The 18772-nt window shown below is 42.3% G+C and overlaps 1 protein-coding gene across 5 annotated transcripts in view; it reads right to left on the reverse strand.

The window, feature by feature from the left end:
- Positions 1-3352: 3352 nt before the first annotated feature.
- Positions 3353-18772, reverse strand: part of nrxn1a (neurexin 1a) — a gene marked incomplete at both ends in the record, with an annotated part of 56762 nt that continues 41342 nt past the window's right edge. For 3 of the 5 annotated variants that reach the window (XM_080048779.1, XM_080048775.1, XM_080048777.1), the window contains 10 exons: positions 3353-3654; positions 5330-5408; positions 10846-11153; positions 12351-12440; positions 13416-13587; positions 14452-14633; positions 15508-15627; positions 16896-17069; positions 17744-17934; positions 18423-18772. The exon at positions 18423-18772 is cut by the window's right edge and continues 32 nt beyond it. In XM_080048779.1, the coding sequence (XP_079904905.1) occupies positions 3353-3654; positions 5330-5408; positions 10846-11153; positions 12351-12440; positions 13416-13587; positions 14452-14633; positions 15508-15627; positions 16896-17069; positions 17744-17934; positions 18423-18772 (1968 nt within the window). Of the gene's footprint in view, positions 3655-5329; positions 5409-10845; positions 11154-12350; positions 12441-13415; positions 13588-14451; positions 14634-15507; positions 15628-16568; positions 16596-16874; positions 17070-17743; positions 17935-18422 lie in introns of all 5 variants that reach the window. The other 2 variants (XM_080048776.1, XM_080048778.1) reach the window with 2 other exon arrangements.

Raw genomic sequence — 18772 nt, forward strand, 5'->3', positions numbered from 1 at the left:
AATATCAACTAACCATCTAGTAATAATGCAACTAATATTTAACTGACAGTTACTTGAATGCATGTTACGTGTACAACACAACATCTACTAATAATGCAACTTATAGTTAACTGAAAGTTAGTTGAATGCATGCTACATATATATCAACTAACTCACTGTTGAATATCAACTAAACATCTACTAATTGTGCAACGTATAGTTAACTTACAGTTAGTTGAATGCATGTTTCTTATTTGTTGAACAAGCTCTGTTGAATATCAACTAACCATCTACTAATAGTGCAACTTATAGTTAACTTACAGTTAGTTGAATACATGTTACTTAACTGTTGAGATAGTTCTGTTGAATATCAACTCATTCACTGTTGACATGCTTGTTGAGTGTCAACAGTGGACTATCAAACTAAAGTGTTACCCAGTTGGGTTCCACACTTTGATGAAGCTAGAGAGGTGGAAACTGCAATGTTAAGTTTGTTGGAAACAGATAGTTAAATGAATGTCAGGCAATTTGTTAGATGAGAACATCGATACTACGAATCCCTCGTAGGCCCATTTAAATATACAGCTCAAACCCAGCAGGTGGTTAGCTTAGATTACCATAAAGTGGGAAATGTGTGAGGCAGCAACATGATGTTTGTCTGCAGACGGGGATGGATGTGAGCAAGAACCAACAAAACAGAACGCACTCCAGGCTCACTTGGGTAATATTTTATTTACTCGTTAATCTTCAAAACTATTTTTCATAATAAATTTCCACTTTTTATGTTCATCAAAGAACCGTAACAATAAAAATAAAAGTAAATACTGTAGAAAAATTGTACATATAGAAAATAAACATGGTTAATGAACACCTAGATGTAGAATCCCATGGGGGTTGGGACACCTCCTTTTTGTTTCGGATGGCAACACAACAGAGAGAGAGAGAGAGAGAGAGAGAGAGAGAGAGAGAGAGAGAGAGAGAGAGAGAGAGAGAGAGAGAGAGAGAGAGAGTAGGAGAGAGAGAGAGAAAGAGAGAGAGAGGAAAAGAAGGCGACGGACGTGGAGGAACGGGACAGGGAAACATAGTAAACAAGTGGGAAAACAAGAGAAAGGGAGGAGAAGGAGGTCAGAAAGGCCAGTTAAGGATGGAGGGGACAAGGGAATATGTTAAGTTAATTTTTGACATTATAACTTTGAAATCTCACACACAGTCCTTTTGCATGTCCTTTCTTGCCCCGGTCATTTTGCATGCGTCTGATTGTTTTTTTAAGTTGGAAGAACACTCGATGGACTCTTTCATGTCATGGCACCGTTTGTAATCAATAAATCCTGGAGCTACAATTCTTGAGCAGTAGAGGCTCATACACTGCAAAAAGTCCATCGACAGATAATTATACTGTTGCCCAATCGGAAAGCCCATCTCTGTCTGCTGCTGCTCTATTGATAAATCAGTCAACCAATAGCATGACAACAAAAGGACGCAAAGAAGAAAGAGAAAAGGGAGAGCCAATGAAATCAAAGCAACTCAGGTTGTCAGATAGCCAATGAATGGCCATCATGAACTGGACTTGTTCTATCTATACGTAACACATGGTAACATTTACTTTGATCTGTTTTTTGATTCTTTTCCTCGGATGTTTTTTTTTGCTAGAAAAATGTGGTCGGTTAGAGCAGGTATAGTGGGCGTGGCCTATAACACGTCAGGCTAGAAAACAGCACACGCGGGCCTGTGGTGGGCTCACACACATCCTAACATTGCACTGGAGTTACATTGCAACACCGCAACACCCTCCTCCACCTTCCTCCCCACAAACAAACCTACCACCTCTGGACTTTAGTGGGACACGCCTACACCACCACTGCACAGCACAGCTCAGAGACTCAGGCATGCAGCACACTCGTTGATGGTCACACTTTTGTTGTCAATGAGGAATCTTTGAACCGAGAGAGTCGATTCAAAGAATAGATGGTCGTTGAATCCACACAGACTGAACAAAAAAAAACATTTCGAAGTGCGTATTTAGGAATACTTCAAGCCAAGGTGGCAGGTTTATGATGGCGGTGCGTCACGGTATGTAACCTCTGGAGATTTTTCAACGCGGTATAAATCACACGGAGTAAGATATTTCACGTGCAATAAGACCCCCCCACCCCTCCCTCCCTTTCCCCCAAAGAGTCTATACTGCCCCAAATGTTCTTGAATATTCATCATTGTCGCCATAACGATTATCATAATGGTCTTTGTCATTTCTCACCCATTGTCTTCTTCTTGTATAGTCTTCAGTCTTATGAAGATATGGTGGGTCTTTAGCATTGCAGGTATGCCTATGTCTGCATGTGTAGATTGTTTATATTTTTGTGTGTGTGTGTGTGTGTGCTGTATGTGTTTGTGTGTGTGTGACACAACAGTCGAGCAAGACTGGCGTCTGTAGGTAGCATCTGAAGTCTCAAGTATCCTGTCCAGGAAAAATATCTCTCAGTTTTTCCGCTGATTCCACCTTTTTGTGATTTACAGGATGCCGTAAAAATATCAGCTTCTGCAGCGTTAACAACCACAGCCCATCATCCGTTATATCAAAGGCACCAGCCCCTGCCTCAGCCTTTTCACTCGTAAATTCACTGTCTCTCTATATGGCTGCACCCTGATATCCCGTCCTGTTGGATTGGGGGTTTAGACCTGGACCGTCTGTGTGCTTGTTTCTGTAGCGTCCTCATTGCTTCATCCAGTCCCGTCTGCTAACAGGGAGGAAGGCCAAGAAGCTTGGAAGAGACACTTAGTGCTTGTCTTGGTGCTTTTAAATCATCTTTGTTCTGCACTTGCTCAACACACACACTCAGCCTGCCATGTGCTTTACTGAAGTCTTCCTTGACCTTTTTGTTGAGTCCCAACAGGAAAGGTCAAACTGTGGCAGGGGAGAGTGACTGGTCTTGTAATCTGGGATGGCCCCGAAAATGGTTCTTAGAGTTTGGAACTGGTGCTTTTTTTTAATTATATCATTTTGAAATGTGTTTCTGTTCATAAAACGAGCCTCTTCTTAGAGGCTCTGCTCATTGGTAAATACTGTACAATATGAGTCTGAGCCCTTGGGCCAGTCTGTCTGTATGTGTGTGTGTGTTGATGTTTGTGCTTATGTGTGTTTGTGTGCTTGTGTACAGTGTGTGCTTGCCAGCATGTGTGCTTATGTGTGATTATTGGTAGGGTAAACATTAACGTCAGGATGTCTATGTCAGTGTGTGTGTATGTGTATGTGTGCGTTTAGTTTTTTTTGTTCGTTTAGAGAATATATCTATTTATGTACATATACCGTTATATATAAAGGTGTATGCGTATTATGTCTGTGTGTGTGTGTGTGTGTGTGTGTGTGTGCCTCCTCTCAGACGTAGTACTCCTTGTCTTTGTTCTTCTTGTTCTTGGAGATCTTGGCGATGCCCAGTGGCTTGTCTTTGGCGCTGCCGTTGGGCTGCGTGGCCGAGTTGCTGATGTAGTTGCGGCTCTCGTCCACGTGGTAGGAGCCCTCGTCGCGGTTGCGGTACTTGTACATGGCGTAGAGCAGGATGAGGATGCAGAGGGCAGCCGCAGCCACGATGCCCACCACCATGCCCGTCGTACTGCTGCTCTCACGCACCACCTCCGACGGATGGGGGAACACTTTGACATCCGGTAAAGGAGGGCGAGCTGTATATAGGGAGAGAGAGAGAGAGAGAGAGGGGAGGCATGCAATGTTTTTTTTTTTCACAATATATATTTTTTTTAAAGTTTTTTTCCTTTTTTTATTTTTTACAACACACACAAACAACACAACATACAAAACATCAAAAATAAATAATAATAATAAAATAAAAACAAACAAACAAAGGCATGCAATGTTAGATTAGCGGGGGTACCACCCAGGGATATCAAAGTTAGATTTAAGACTTTTTTCTAAACCTTTTTCATGCCACTTAAAATGAAATTGAATGCCAACGTCGTCAAGGACATTACTGGCAAGAGTAGGAAGGATATAATGGAAATTCTGTAGTTATTTGAAGGAACTTTTTATAAAGAACATTTATTAGAAACTAACATTAATATACACACATTGATTAACTGTAACAATAGATAGACCTTTTAATACCTTTTTTTAAAATATATTTTTTAAGTGTTATAACCTTTTATATATATATAAAGATAGAGTAGAAAACAGCCCTGGCCAGAGTCAAACCCGGGTCCACTGTGACAAGGACGTTGCCGTTATGGTACGCGTTCTACCCACTACATCACAGGAAATTAAATTTAAAATAAAATTACATTTAATGCAAACGCCAAGGCCATACTAGCAAGAGTAGGAAGGATATAATGGAAATTCTGTAGGCCTTTTAAGGTACTTTTAATAAAGAAAGACATAATTATTAGACATTTCCATTAATATACTCACAATGATAAACTGTAACACTAGCTTTGTGAAGTGTGTGTATACTCTTAATAACAAAATCAAAAAAGGCTTATTTGTCAAATAAAGACCCCTCTCCAAGTATTTATTTTATACTACAAAAGGGCAATCAAAAAATGTAAGACCTTTGTAGAGGAAGTTCAATCCTATGTTCTTAAATTTCAATACTTTTAAGGCCTTAAATTGAGAATATTGAATATTTAATGCTTTTAAGACCCCGCGGGAACCCTGAATTACCCTTTACTGCATACATTATTAATTTGTATTACTTGTCAAGGGGTTGGGTGGAGAGCTGAAGCAGCCATCTACAATGCATCATCATGATGAATTATTATTGGACGAGCATTTTGCATAATTCCACATGCTGGCAAGAGAAGGCTGCAGCCCAACAGCCAAAGCTGTTCCCATATTATCACATAATGTGTAAACAGATTACATTACACCGTGTTGAAAGGAGGCCCAGAGCACAGGTGCACATTACATCAATTTTTATTACATACATTTGACACTTAATGACATACACCGGCGGCCAGGGCTGCAGGACGGTGATATACGACACCACATTAAACGATTGCTGGTACTATAATTCGCTTGTGAATTCTTTTGATTAGATGGAGATGAGGTGAGGGAGGGAAAAAGGAAAGAAAGGGAAAGAAAGGATGAATAATAATTGATAAGGGAAGGTGAGATGGTGGCAAAAGCAAAGAGAGGGATGAATATGGGGATTGAGGGAGAGAGGGAGAGTGTTAGGTAATGCCTGGAGGGCTGAAACCTAAGTGGAAATGAAAAATTCATCATAGCCAGTAACAAAGCGGAGGGAAAAAACTGAGTGAGTGTGAAGGACACATGGGAAAACCCCCTGAAAAAGCCAGTGTTATGTGTGTGTGTTTTGTAGGGAGGGGGGTGGTGGGCTGGTCTCACCTGAACTGGGGTCACAGGGGTCAATGTCTTCATCGTCGCTGGGACACTCAGCTGAAGCCACCAGCAAGTCGTCTGCCGACTACAGAGAGAGGGAAAGATTGGTTTTAACATCACATACAGTATAGAGACACAAACAAAGCAGCCTGCACTCCACATCCACACCCCTGCTGTTTATTTCATACGTATGTGAGCACAAAGCACAATCCATCGCCCACCCATCTTTCAGTTTATCAAAAACACTTTTGCCTGTTAACGGCCCCCGGTGTGGCATGCGGCCAAAACTGGAGAAGCAAGGCGAGAAGAAGAAAGGAGGAGGGCGGAGAGAAACATTGAATCCTGTTTAAAACCATTAGCGGACAGCCAGTTATCATCTCTAACTCACTTGACCCTCCCCCTCTTTTTTTCCCACACCTCCTTGCCTCCCTGTGCTGTCTGCTCTGTCCATCTGATATTGGAGAAGGCGCGGCAGTGGTGTGAAGCTAAACCTAGGAACAAAAGCAATTTGATTTCCCCGGCTTTCATTGAATATCCCAGCTAAGCACTTGACGCTTCATTTACATCTCCTTTATTTTCACCCCTTCTCATCATAAGCACCATGTCAATAACCACTTATGTTCCACCTCTAACCTACATCAGCCAGCTAATATCTCTCAACAAACGGCTTTCTCTCTCTGCTCCCTCTCTGTGGAAAAGAACGAAGCCCCCTTTTCCTTCTCCATCCCTGCTCCTCCTGTTGCCATGGCAACTCTAAGTTCAGGCTGTTAAAACGATAAGAAAGAAAAGGAGAAAAAAGAGGAGAGGAGTGTGCACCCTCAGTGGGGACCTGGGCAAGGATTTGCCATTGTAGCCAGAGTGTGAGAAAAGAAGGGGGGTTTAAAGAAAGATCGATGGATAATAAGAATTTGGGAAGAAAATTGATTTGAAAAAAAGCAAGAAAAGAAGACAGGATAGGAAGAGGAGGAGGAGGACTTCAAAGTGCTGCGGTCTTTACTTAACACGGTGCTAATGTGCCTCGCATATTCATGAACTACTGTTAAACATCGCCCGCCTTGACGCTTCGGCATGAGATGTGTGATTGTGTGCGCGCGTGGATTTTTTTTCAACACACCGAGCGCTCGGTGCCAGCACTAAATTAAAATTGGATTGTGATGCATTGCAGTGCAGTGGATGTTAGCAACCCATAGAATAAAAGGAGAGAGCAGCAGAGCCATGAAATTGAAGAGCTTGAGGGGCAGATTACAAGCAGAGCAGAAACGAATCTGAACCAAATCACAAAGTATTAAGTGGTCGATGATGTCTTAACTGAAACCTGCAGGAATTCAAGATATTTTTCTCTGTCTTTGAGTCCTCTATTTCAATTTCTTCTTGCCTTTGTAAGAACATAGCTTACATAAGATTAGAGAAGCAACAGTTCAGTTAATTTATTTGCAAAAAAGAATCTGCACTGGCCTTGTGGTCTTGGTCCTGAAAAAGGCCACTGTGGTTTTAGCTTGGCCTGAAACATTCATTATGCTATTGACGCTCTTGACTCTGACTCTTTCCTCCACTGCCTTTCCAATCAGTTCTGCCCACTGGGCTGTCAAATGCTGCTAGGCCAGGGCTTAGCCTCTGGAATCCAGCCAGTCAATAACCCCTCTGTGCCTGTGCCAGGATCCAAATAGCACAAGAACCAATCAGCTCGCAGGAAACACATCGGCCCTGACTGTCACACACAGATCAATGTCAAACCACCGTGCTTGATGTATTGATCCAGAGACACCTATGCTATGTGTGTGCCCCTCCACGGGAACCTGTTTTGAATCCTGATTTCAGCTCAAACCAAAAGCAGACTAAAGTAAAAATTCACCAAGGTCCCTCCTCTGATCTGTGACATCTCACCAATCAACTGACCCGCCCCATTCAACCGGGGGAGCTGTCAATCAATCGGACCATCGATCCGACCTATCGCATGGGAGATAATGAACACGAGGAAACAAGAGACATGCCAAACAACAACTTAAAAGCCATCAATTAACCCATAGAAGTTTAAAGAAGATGTAGTAAAGAAATGTACGCCTCCGCCCCTCCGACTACCCTCCTTTTCACCCTTTTACGGCCCCTCCCTCTTTGTCCCCATCTGTCCATAGTCTTATCAATAGAGCATGTTGACAAAGTGACGGACACAGATGCACAACATTCGAAAAAAAGAGACAGAATATGGGAGAGAATGGAGGTGAGAGAAGGATATTTGCATGCCGAAAGTGTAAAATCTCTACCTGAGCAGCCGAACAGTGCCAACGGCCGTCCAAGCCTCCCTGACTGCCTAGTTCACACATAGTAGCTGCTCTCTGTCCTCACACACAGTATCGCACAATAGATTCAACAGCTTGTCTACACTATACTTTCACAACTGGGAAATCAAACACACATGTAAAACGCACACACACAAGCTCTATAACAGCCACACGTGCTCCATTGGTCTATTATTTCTATTGAGAAACATCTACTACAGACACACACACACAAAGCAAAGCAAAGCAAAGCGTATATGCCAAATCTGGGCTGGAGTTGGCAGGTCTGATGAATAGGTCCTGACGAGAGACGAGAGATGCTAGCTCCACTACTGCAGATGGAGAGATAGGCTCATACACCGCCTGCATTAGCAGCCTATCACAGATAGGGAGGGAGGGAGGGAGGGAGGGAGGGAGGAGAGGAGAGGAGAGGAGGGGGGGTTGATGGGTAAATATGGAAAGATATGGAGAGAGAGAGAGAGCAAAGGAGAGCGAGAAGAAAGAAGGAGAAGAGAAGTGAGCTAGTAGGGGAGGAGGGAGAGAAAGTATCTCCAGAAGATGGATAGAGTGCAGACGGAGGGAGAAAAAAGATGTGAAAGATGTGGAGAGAGCAAAAAAAGATAGTGAGGAAACAAAAGATAGGGAGGGAGAATGGGAGCGAGCCAGAGATGGATGTTAAAAGGGTTTGTGGAAGTGTGTGGGTCAGCTGACTCCTGGTATAGCCAATCGGGGCGTATAGCTCAGAGCCTTGGGATTTTCTATTATCAGTCTTTCCATCAGACACAGGTGCATACACACGAACACAAACACACATCCACAGACACTACAGACAATCAGCAAACATCAAACCCAAAACTCCAGCTCTGCGACTCAGAGCAGCCTCTAGCATCAACACTCGCACACCCGCTTCCTCTCTGGTGCTCATCTGTCATGCATTATTAATCATTTCCACTTTTTCAACATGCAAGAAAATGTATAAATAAAATAAAATGAACTGTGGACTTCAGGAGGAGGAGAAACATAGCACGTTCTGTACTGACGGTCGGGGTTATCCCGTGGGGCGACTTAAGCCGTTTCCACTTCGGCACGCAAACCAGAAAATCGGGGTGTGTGTGAAATCGATAAATTTGCTTGGCCCCTCATTGCCCCTCCTCTGATGCAATGTGCTGCAATTCAATCCACCTGAGTGATTGTGTGTGCATGTGCCTGTGTATGTGGTTTTTGTGTTCTTTTTCTACATTATACGTGTGCACTGGTTGAGGCCGAATGGTTGCCAGGCAACACTGGGCAGCCTTAATAGAGGTTTCTTCCTAAACAAGACAAACACATACACACACACACGCACATAGTTTGGGGGCCACCAGGAGACTGAATCGACTTACACAAACAAGTAAATAAACACACACACACACACACACACACACACACACACACACACACACACACACACACACACACACTACACAAACACTGCAGCAAGTTGAGCATATGTAGTGGGTTCTGACCTAGTTATTCTATAGTGATACTGGCTCCGGTGCACAACTCTGCATCCCAGATTTAGCCCTGACATCAGCATATGATAAGAGCAGGAATAGTTTTCACACCCATAAACATTAACAGGGAGGGATTGAGATGAGAGGTGTGAAAAAACAAGTCCCTGTGACAATGCTGCCACTCCACAGCACCATCCATCCAGCGAGCCATCATATCCATTATTGATGCCTGCGGCTTAGCTCACAGCTCTCTGCGTTCTATTATTTATGTCTGAAACAGCTGGCGGTTAATACACAGAGGAGCTATCCTCTATGGGAGTCTGGATGGGAGAGAGAGATAGCATGCTAACGGGGATAGTAGGGCCCACTATCTATCTCCATGGCAACTTGTATCATTGGGAGAAAGAATTAATTTTATTTTTCAGTGCGGCAGGCACAGTTTTTTATAACACAGAAGAAGAACCGCAGCACACACAGACGCCCACAAAGACCCTGGCAATGTCTCAGTAGTAATCTGAACAATGTAGCAACAGAGTCTGAGGCATACCTACTGATGACATTAGCATCCACTCTGAAGATGAATCCACTACTTGTACAAATATGCCTCAGTAACACTTTTGTGTTTGTATTGCGCAGTCCCATTTGTATCAGTTGACGCATATGATCGAAAAAGCTATTACAGCTTCCATTAACAGGAAACATTTTTTCTCATACAATTTAATGGGCAGGGACCGTGCACTTAGTCAAGAATTTGTCATCTAATCCATTCATGTGAAATTCGCTGCAGCATAAAATGGTATGCCATTGATGAAATGCTTGATTTGCATGTAAGTTTTGATAAAGATGATTTTACACAGCAAATTAAATACGCTCAATAGTAAGTAAAAGTACAACCTCAGCACATTTTACATCAGTATTTATTTATTTTTTTATATTTGATATGATTGGCGTTCTTGTATCTATTTTTCATAATGAGTAAATCATAGATGTGTAAATATTCGAGCCAATTTCCAGATGATATGAGCCCACCCACCGTGTGCGGTCTAATGAGGCTAAGATGCCCGAAAAAATACTTTTATGTTCCGCTCCGCCTTCGACTGATTCATGAGCCCTCTTATTATAATAATTATTCACTCATTATCCACCTTGTGTGCTTGGATCCTCAACTAGCTTCTATTCATCTTTTTGATTTCTTGTTTCCATAATGCTGATTTGTGTTTTTAATGTGTTCTGATTTCTGTTTTAATATCCTATGTAAAAGCCTTTGAGAGGAAAATATGCAACGTAATTAAACTTGCCTTGAGTGGAGTTTAAAACAATCCCACTCCTCCTGACATATCCTGCTAATCCCTAGTCCTTGATTAGTGGGCTGTATGTGAGCTTTAATCCTCTTTACTCGAAAAGAAACTTATCAAAGCAAATTAACACTTTTTAATTACCCGTTGTCACACTAAAGGCTGATGGCAGTGGGGTGATAGAAGCAGATCTTTGTGTGAGCACAGACAGTAGACCAGCTGGCACAGAAAAACGTCAAAATATGATTATTCTTACCTGCCTGTTTACGAATTAAATTCGGAATGACTCTGTTACTTATTCAGCTATTTATTTACTTTCTGTCCTTCCATCCTTTCACTCCTAATGTGTTGAAGTGTAGTGATTTGAGGTGCTGGCTTGTTGGAAATGGGCTGTGGTGTTCTTTGTGTCTTTTATCTGTTGAAAATGAATTTAAAACAATATTTGATTGTGCTCTGACCGGCTGAGTGGCGCCCTTTTTGTTGGTGGCGGTGGTGGTGGTGATGTCACTTATGGAAGGGGCGGAGTCAGAGCGGTTGCCCCCGGCTGCGGCGCTGGACTGCGGGGTGATGGAGGAGGAGGGCATGTCGCCCACCAGCCGCGCGCTGCCATCCACCTTGATGTGCGGGTGGCCCTCGGCGGCCATGTTGAGGATGCGCAGGCCATTGTAGTAGAGCCCTGCCAACTGGCCCTGGAACATGCCCGCACCTCGCTCAGCTCCGCCCACACGCACTGTAGTCTGGCTGTTGAAAATGGTCAACTGGCGACCTGCATGGACACACGCGCACACACACACACACACACACACACACACACACACACACACACACACACACACACACACACACACACACACAATCATGCACAGAAATACATACACACACGCACACAATCACACACAATCACACAATCACGCACACACACACACACAGAAACACGCACACCAGGAAAGAAGGCGGACGGACACAAACAAATACAGCCATACAAACACACACACACACACATACATACCAGTGGTCACACACGTACATACATACACACACAAGAGGGTTTGAGTGTTACACAATCCACCACCCCCAAGCCATGGTGAGAGGATGGGATAGATTAAGCATGGCAGAGCAAAATCGAAGCCGTGGAGAAACTGTGGAGAGGGCTAAAGACTGAGGGAGGTAGAGAGAGAGAGAGCAGAAAAAGAAGAAGAAGAAAAGTTGAGGAGGAGGATGAAGAGGCTTAGAACAGAGGGAGGAGGAAAAAGAGGCAGCAGATGAGAGGAGTCAGAGGGGCCCGCAGAAGACGGGGCAGACAGATGGTTGCTATGGTGATGGCTGTGCGGCACGGCATTGTATTTGATTTGAAGGAGCAACGGACAGGCAGACAGAGAGAGACAGAGATCTAGAGAAAGCATGCACAGGTTATAAGCTCTAGCACTGCTCACTGTTAAAGGGACTAGAGGCTAATTTAAGAAGCTCTGTTGAAGTTTAGGAGGAAAACCTTTTACATTTTTACAACAAAAAAACATTGCTCTATTAGTGATTTCAAATTTACATAATACTTACACTTACACCATACTTGTATTTTAATTTGATTACAAAAATAGTTTTTTTTTCCAACATATTATCTTTAAATGCTTTATTGTTTACAATTTGATAATAAACATAATTATTTACCAGTCTTAATAAAGCATCTTTTATCAGTACTTCTTTGCTATTTTCTGATTTAATTCACCTTTAAATCTCTCCATCGTCCCTTTAACCTGATATTATCAGATACACACTAACAAGGTTCACAGGCACTACAGTTTACACAGTATTACACACTACAGCTGTCCAACTTTTAAAATACTTAGTTATGGATTTAGATTTTTAGATGTTAGTTGATGGTGCACAATAAAGTATACTCAACTGCCTTCAAATTGTATTCTTTTTAAAGCTCAAAGTTTTAAGGAATTTTAATCAGGGTTTTTACCTTTGTCGAGTAGCCAATCGTCAACTACTCGACCGAGCCGATAGGGGATTCGCTGTCTGGCGATGGCCAGGCGCTCGTTATCAATGTTGCCTTTAATTTAGAGATGAAAACACAGTAGTAATTACGCACATCCAAACGTGGTACAGGAGCTGGATACAAAAAGAACAGCAATGAAAAGAAAGTAATGGTCTGCTCATTGTTAGCAAGTCACTGCGTTGTTAAGGTAAAGCTTGAGAAGAGGAGCTGAATTCACTATGTTTCCAGTGAGCGGACTCTTACTCTCTGTTCATTGGGTTTGATTTAAAGAGACATTTCAGGTGTTAACATCTGCAAGAGCACAGGGAAATAATGTTACAGCTGCCACATACTGACTGACTGAGTTTAGAGTTACATACAGGAAGAACCCTCACACACACCTCACAACAACTAGCATTTAGCATTTTATCTAGCTATCTGGACCTCATTATGTTAAAGATTACTGCCTAAGATTAACACTTTAAATGTAAAAAAACAACAAATATAAAAACAAAGATGTTCAACAAAATACACTTATTTTCCTTTTTTCTTATTTTTTTTTCTCTCTCTAGTTAAACATTTAACTCAAAATATGACATCTTTTAAAACTATTATTTGTCCAAAAAATGCACCAACTGTTATTATTTTCTTTTATAGCGAGGAAAAACAACTGACACTGAATTGAAATATTTTCATAAATTACCTTTAACACTATTTAACAGGCCTAACATGACATAGCTGGCTAGTAAACAAACTATTGATATATAACTATCTCATTTTATGGTTTAAAAAGAAGTCATGTTTCATATCAGATCACACATATTTCATTTCAAACACAATCACATGAAACAAAGCTGCAATTATATTTCATCAGTTATCAACATTAGTGTTTAAATATAAACATTGATAGATAGGAACACTGTTGTTATTCATCAATCAGGAGGGAGGGTTGATTATGGACTAAGGTGTATTTACTGTAGCTCTGTCCCAGGACAGGCAGTGTTGCGGTGGGTATTTGGGTTGGGCTTATATGGGCGGGGCAGGGCCTACCTGATGGATAGCGCTCTATGACTGGCAGGTCGTCCAGTTGGAGGGTTGCATTGCCTCCGCTGCGGGTGAAGCGAATGATGTGGTACTTCCCGTCGTTGACAAACTTGGCGCTCTCCTCGATGTTGATGTCGTCAGTGCCAACGTTAAACACTACTCTAATGTTGCCTTTGTCCTGAGGAGGAGGAGGTGGAGAGATACGGAAATGCTCTATCAGTATTATAACATTTAAAAAAAGCTAATGAATGAATTTCCTTCATGGTTTTCATGTAATCCGCTCAATTGCCAAACAGTTTGTGTTCCCGTGTGGCTGCCAGTGTTAAAGAAGGAACTCCACTGATTTCCACATCAAAGTCTCGGTCGGGGATGAAGACGTGCAAGTTTGAAGATGAAGAAAATCTGAGATAAAGGGGGGTTCTGTAGCCTGCTCCTCATCACTGCTTGAGGCTACATAAGTCGTTTTTGACTTAGCACACCTGAGCCGTAGACTGAACTGTGTGCAGTTGGGTTGCATTGTAGTTAATGCAGTTCTCACTTGTAAGGAAGATTATGGCTGGGTCTGTGTGAGGTGCCTGTTTGGGTGACGTATTTCATTTAAATCAATGCCATACAGTTAAAGTACTCAATTACATTTAAAAGTCCAGCATTCAAAATTGTACTAAAGCATTGGTAACAGCATTTTCTTAAAGTGTCCAGAGTAAAATAAATCTTTAGGCAGAAGTACCGCTGTAGGTGTCAAATTATTGGATCAATATTAATGACCTCATGTGTTTTGTAAGTAAAATCCACAAACCGTAACAGTTAAAACTAGTGAAGTGTACTACTACACTATTAGAACTATTTGCCCCCACAATGTAGTTGAGCGCAGGTTTACAGTAAATACAATTTAATATATGTTAAGTACAAATACTACAACATTGTACTTTAGTACTGTACTTTTGGTAAATGTACATACTCTTCTTCTGAGTAGGAGTAATATGCGGAATAATATAAACGGTTCATAAGTATAAGAAGGAATCCTATTTGTCTTTGCACTTACTATCTGCAGCTGAAGGTAGTCTCCCAGGCCCGATGCACTGTCCACCCGGAGCAGAATGGCGTGTTTCTGTTGGGTGCTGAACCCGAGGGCCAGCCGGTCTGCCCTGGTGCTGGGACGTTCATTAGGGGGCCATGTGTAAACCACCACACCTCCGTCACGACCAAAGATATAAGTGGTCCCAGCTGGCCCACACAGATGAAAAAAATAATGTAATTGCAAGTACGTCAATATGCCATAAACAGTGCTAAATATCATCAGAGGTTCTCGCTATTATGTCTACTGGGCATAATTATTTTGCTTAATGTTTTTTTTACAAAAAAAGGCAAATTGGATAACAACAATGAAAACTAAAATGTCACAGTTGCCTGGCCTCATTGTGCATTTAGCTTATTCCTCCTACACGCTGAGAAAAAATATCAGTACTTCCCAAACTAATTTCCAACATTTACTGCAGAAGGCTGACTGCAATACTGACTCAAACAAAGAACAGCATACAATAGTTTGACTCACTGTATGGGGGGTTTAATTATTGTCTAGCATCTTGCCTGTGAGGCTGCTGAGCATAATTTAATGTCAAAAGCCAGAAAATGTAAATAGGACAATTGAATAAGTGTTACACAGAGAGCAACCAGAGTAGAATAACTAAACTACACATTAAGCAGGTAGTGTTTTTGTGCAATGCCACAATAGACAGATGACAGTGCCCTCCCGTGGTGACTATGATAAAATGCACACAAAAAATGCTTTGATTCAGCGATACAGATTTTAAACCAAATCATCCAAGTGCAACTGCTTTGACATACGGTTCTACACCAGTATTAATGTTAGATTGTGTGTGTTTTCTAAAATGTAAAGACATTTAGGGTGCAGATTAAGGGTTGAAAGCGAGACGGTGCAGTACAAAAGAGAGTGTACAACATCTGATGCTCTCTGGAATCTACAGACTCAAACCGATGCATACTCAGTATTTCAAGGGTCACACAAAAATATGCTTGATCAAATCAGCTTGCCCTACAAGGTCTGAGAGAGAAAATGAAAAACAAAATAAAGTCTCACCATCGTTGCACAGTGGCCCAGCATACGACGTCATGCTGCAGTCGCAGGTGAAGCCCTCCCACTGTTGCAAACACACTCCCTGATTGGAGCAGGAGTCTTCTTGACATGTAGTGCTGGGACCTGCAGCGAGAAACGTGGCGGGGTGGGAGGTTGCAAAAGTCAGGAGATGATAAATAGACTCACACTTTTTTATTTTTTTATTTTGTCTGGAGCCCAGTATGCCAGTACTGTATGTTTATTTTTAGACCCCATTGCCTAGAAACTGCTTGGATTTTGAAATGGCCGGGTAGACTGTTGTTGCTGCAATGGTGTTATTATTAGTAGTATTAGTAGAAAAATCATTGTGAGACTATAGGATATGGTGGAAAGGCTTTAGCTTTTAACTAGCAGTAGATGCTAGATTGTCCATATAAACTAAAGTGAATATAAACGGGAATCTGTGTTACCAGGAGAAAAGAGCCAAATGTGGATTGCATGCAGGTGGTGAGGCTAGATGAGTGGGGCAAGGACAGGAGGAGGAGTTAAACATAAGTCATGTTTAAAAGGCTTTCTCAATACTCTTTCTTCAGCAGACTGTCACCATTTTCTCCCTGCCTCGTGCTCAAACCACAAAGGAGGAGAATGACAAAGCGCTCTGAACGTAGTAGATCTCCTGCCTTGTAACTTAAACTCGAGGCGTGGAGAAACGGCTGTGAAATTATTCACACATGGAGTATTGAAGTTTACGTTTGGGGAGTCAGTAGGAGGGGTTAGAGAAAGCATGCTGCTAGGCAACCCGGGTGGGTGGAGCTGTGGTCGACTCAAGTCAAGCGGTGGTGATGTCACTACTGTGATGAAGTCACTACGGTGGCTCGGAGAGGACAGGTCACCTCTGACCTTTGACTCTGGATCACTGGGATCCACACAACACTGGACACCACTGGGTAGTTTCAAATCACGCACACACACACACACACACACGCACTCACACGTACACGCTTACTCACACACACACACACACACACACACACATTTCCCCACCCTAATACACGTCTCTCACATGCTCACACAAAGCGATATACCTTGCAAGTCAGCTTTCATCAATGTAACTTTTGTCGGCCAAACAAAAAAGCAAACAAGCAAATTAAGTTAGATGGTTAGTCAATGCACACAGATGCCTGTGAACAGCTGAGAGAGTGGAACAGAGAGAGAGAGAGAGAGAAACACAAAGTGCAGAAAGATCGAGGGGGAGATGAGAAGAAAGAGAGGCAAATTAACATCTAAACGACCAGAAGCCGGGTTAGTGGGTTATCCTAATAACAGAGAGCATGAGTCAAATGAAAACTGAAAGACAGGGCAGCAGGGAGCAGGGAGCAGCACAGATGTACTGGTGTGTTTTTGCACCTCACCTTCACAGCCTCGCTCTACTTGTCCCATGGTCGCTATGGCATCAGCCAAAAGGTCAGGGAGCCGGCCATTGAGATCGACTGTTGCTAGGCAACCCTGGAATCCCTCGCGGGAGTGGACCAGCTTGGGAAGTTCTCGGTACATCTCTTTGGAGATGCCCCCGATGTACAGGTCACCTGGCCAGAAGCAACACAACAATGGCAGCTTCATGGACCAAATCAAAATGTCACACTGTCTTCACTGGCTTCAATGAATGATTTGCATTAATGATTGGTGTAGCCATTATTTTACAATTAATTGATTGTTCTTTTGTTTGGAGGAAAAAAATACTGTTTTGTCCAACAGCCCAGAAACAACAACAACAACTATTGTAATTTTTAAAGCTGGAAAAAGTAAATTTATTTTATTTTACTTATTCAAAAGCAATGCATCTATTTTATTAGATAATTATGCAAAGTGTTGCCCATTCATTTTCTGACCAACTGTTTGTTTAAAGCAACAGTATGACATTATGGAGAATACACTCGTTCACTTGTTTTAATGAGATGAAGATTAGGAATCAATACCACTCTCATGTCTGAACAGTAAATGTAGAGTTAACGTTAAGAGATAGTTAGCTTAGCACAGAGGCTCTACTTGGCTCTGTCAGAAGTATTGTGGTGTGACTATCCTTTAATCAACTAACTGTTTCAGCAACTAATCAGTTCATGTTGATACTTTGTCAAAATCCTACGAAGCAGTGTATTAGTATGTTTTGTGAATATTATCAATATGTGTACATTAATTGTGCATGTGCTTTCCACTATATAAGCAATCATTGAGGTATCACTGCTTGTGTTTTTGAGCATACCCTTTAGGTCGAGGTTCTTGGCTCCCATGGTGGTCTGCGTTGTGACTTTGGTGTCAATCTTAACTGTGTGGAGATTGTTAGTGTCTCTGGATATGTGCACATTGTGCCAGTGGTTGTCATTTAGGGGACTGTTAGAGTTGCCTTTGATCAGATGTGCTCCATTGCCCAGGTCAGAGATGTAGTGTAGGTAGCTGCAGAGGAAACAAGGAGGAGAGAAAAGGCAAATTAACCATATTCTTGATGAACCCAGGGACATACGCTTCAAGGCATAACAATCTGTCTTTTAGAAACCTAATTACAAGAATGGAAAAATATCTCTGTGACTTGTGAATTTTTCATAATTCATAATTATAGCCTCATAGTCAAGAATCTTCTTCATGTCTACTAGACAGATATTTCCATAAGTCATCAATTCTGGAGAATGCTTGTTGTCAAAATCAGTGAATATCTCCTCACGATCCGCTACCCATCACACAGACAGGTAGCGTATCGTTTTTTCACTGATTTTGTCAAAACGTTAGTTAGTCAACAAGCATTCTCCACGATCGTTGACTCCACCTTCAAAATAAATGAGCATTTTTAAAATTGTTTCCAATAAATTTAGTTTTGACATAATTTTTTTTGCTGTCTCACGTGATGTTAACACCACACACACACACTCCTTTTCATCCAAGCTCACCCTTTCACCAGCTCTACCACTATGAAGTCATTGCCGTCTCCCCTGTTGTAGAGGACCAAGCCGTCGGGCGAGGTGGTCTTGAACTGCATGAAGAGGTGCATGGAGTAGTAGGCCTGGAGGGTGGGCAGAGTCACGAAGCTGGAGCGTGAGCGGAAGGTGACGGGGTCGGCCACGATGATCTTGTAGCCGATGACCGCGTTGAGCTCGCAGTAGTCGATGTCTCCGTTCTTGCACAGGTCGATGTAGGGCATGCCGTTCAGCGTCAGGCCCTGCAGGTGCCCGATGAAGTTGGAGGGCACGGCGGGCATGAAGCGCTTCTCCGTCACAATGCCCGTCTCCACATTGTGGAA

The sequence above is a fragment of the Ammodytes marinus genome (assembly GCF_949987685.1).
Source record: "Ammodytes marinus genome assembly, chromosome: 20".
NCBI lineage: Eukaryota > Metazoa > Chordata > Actinopteri > Uranoscopiformes > Ammodytidae > Ammodytes > Ammodytes marinus.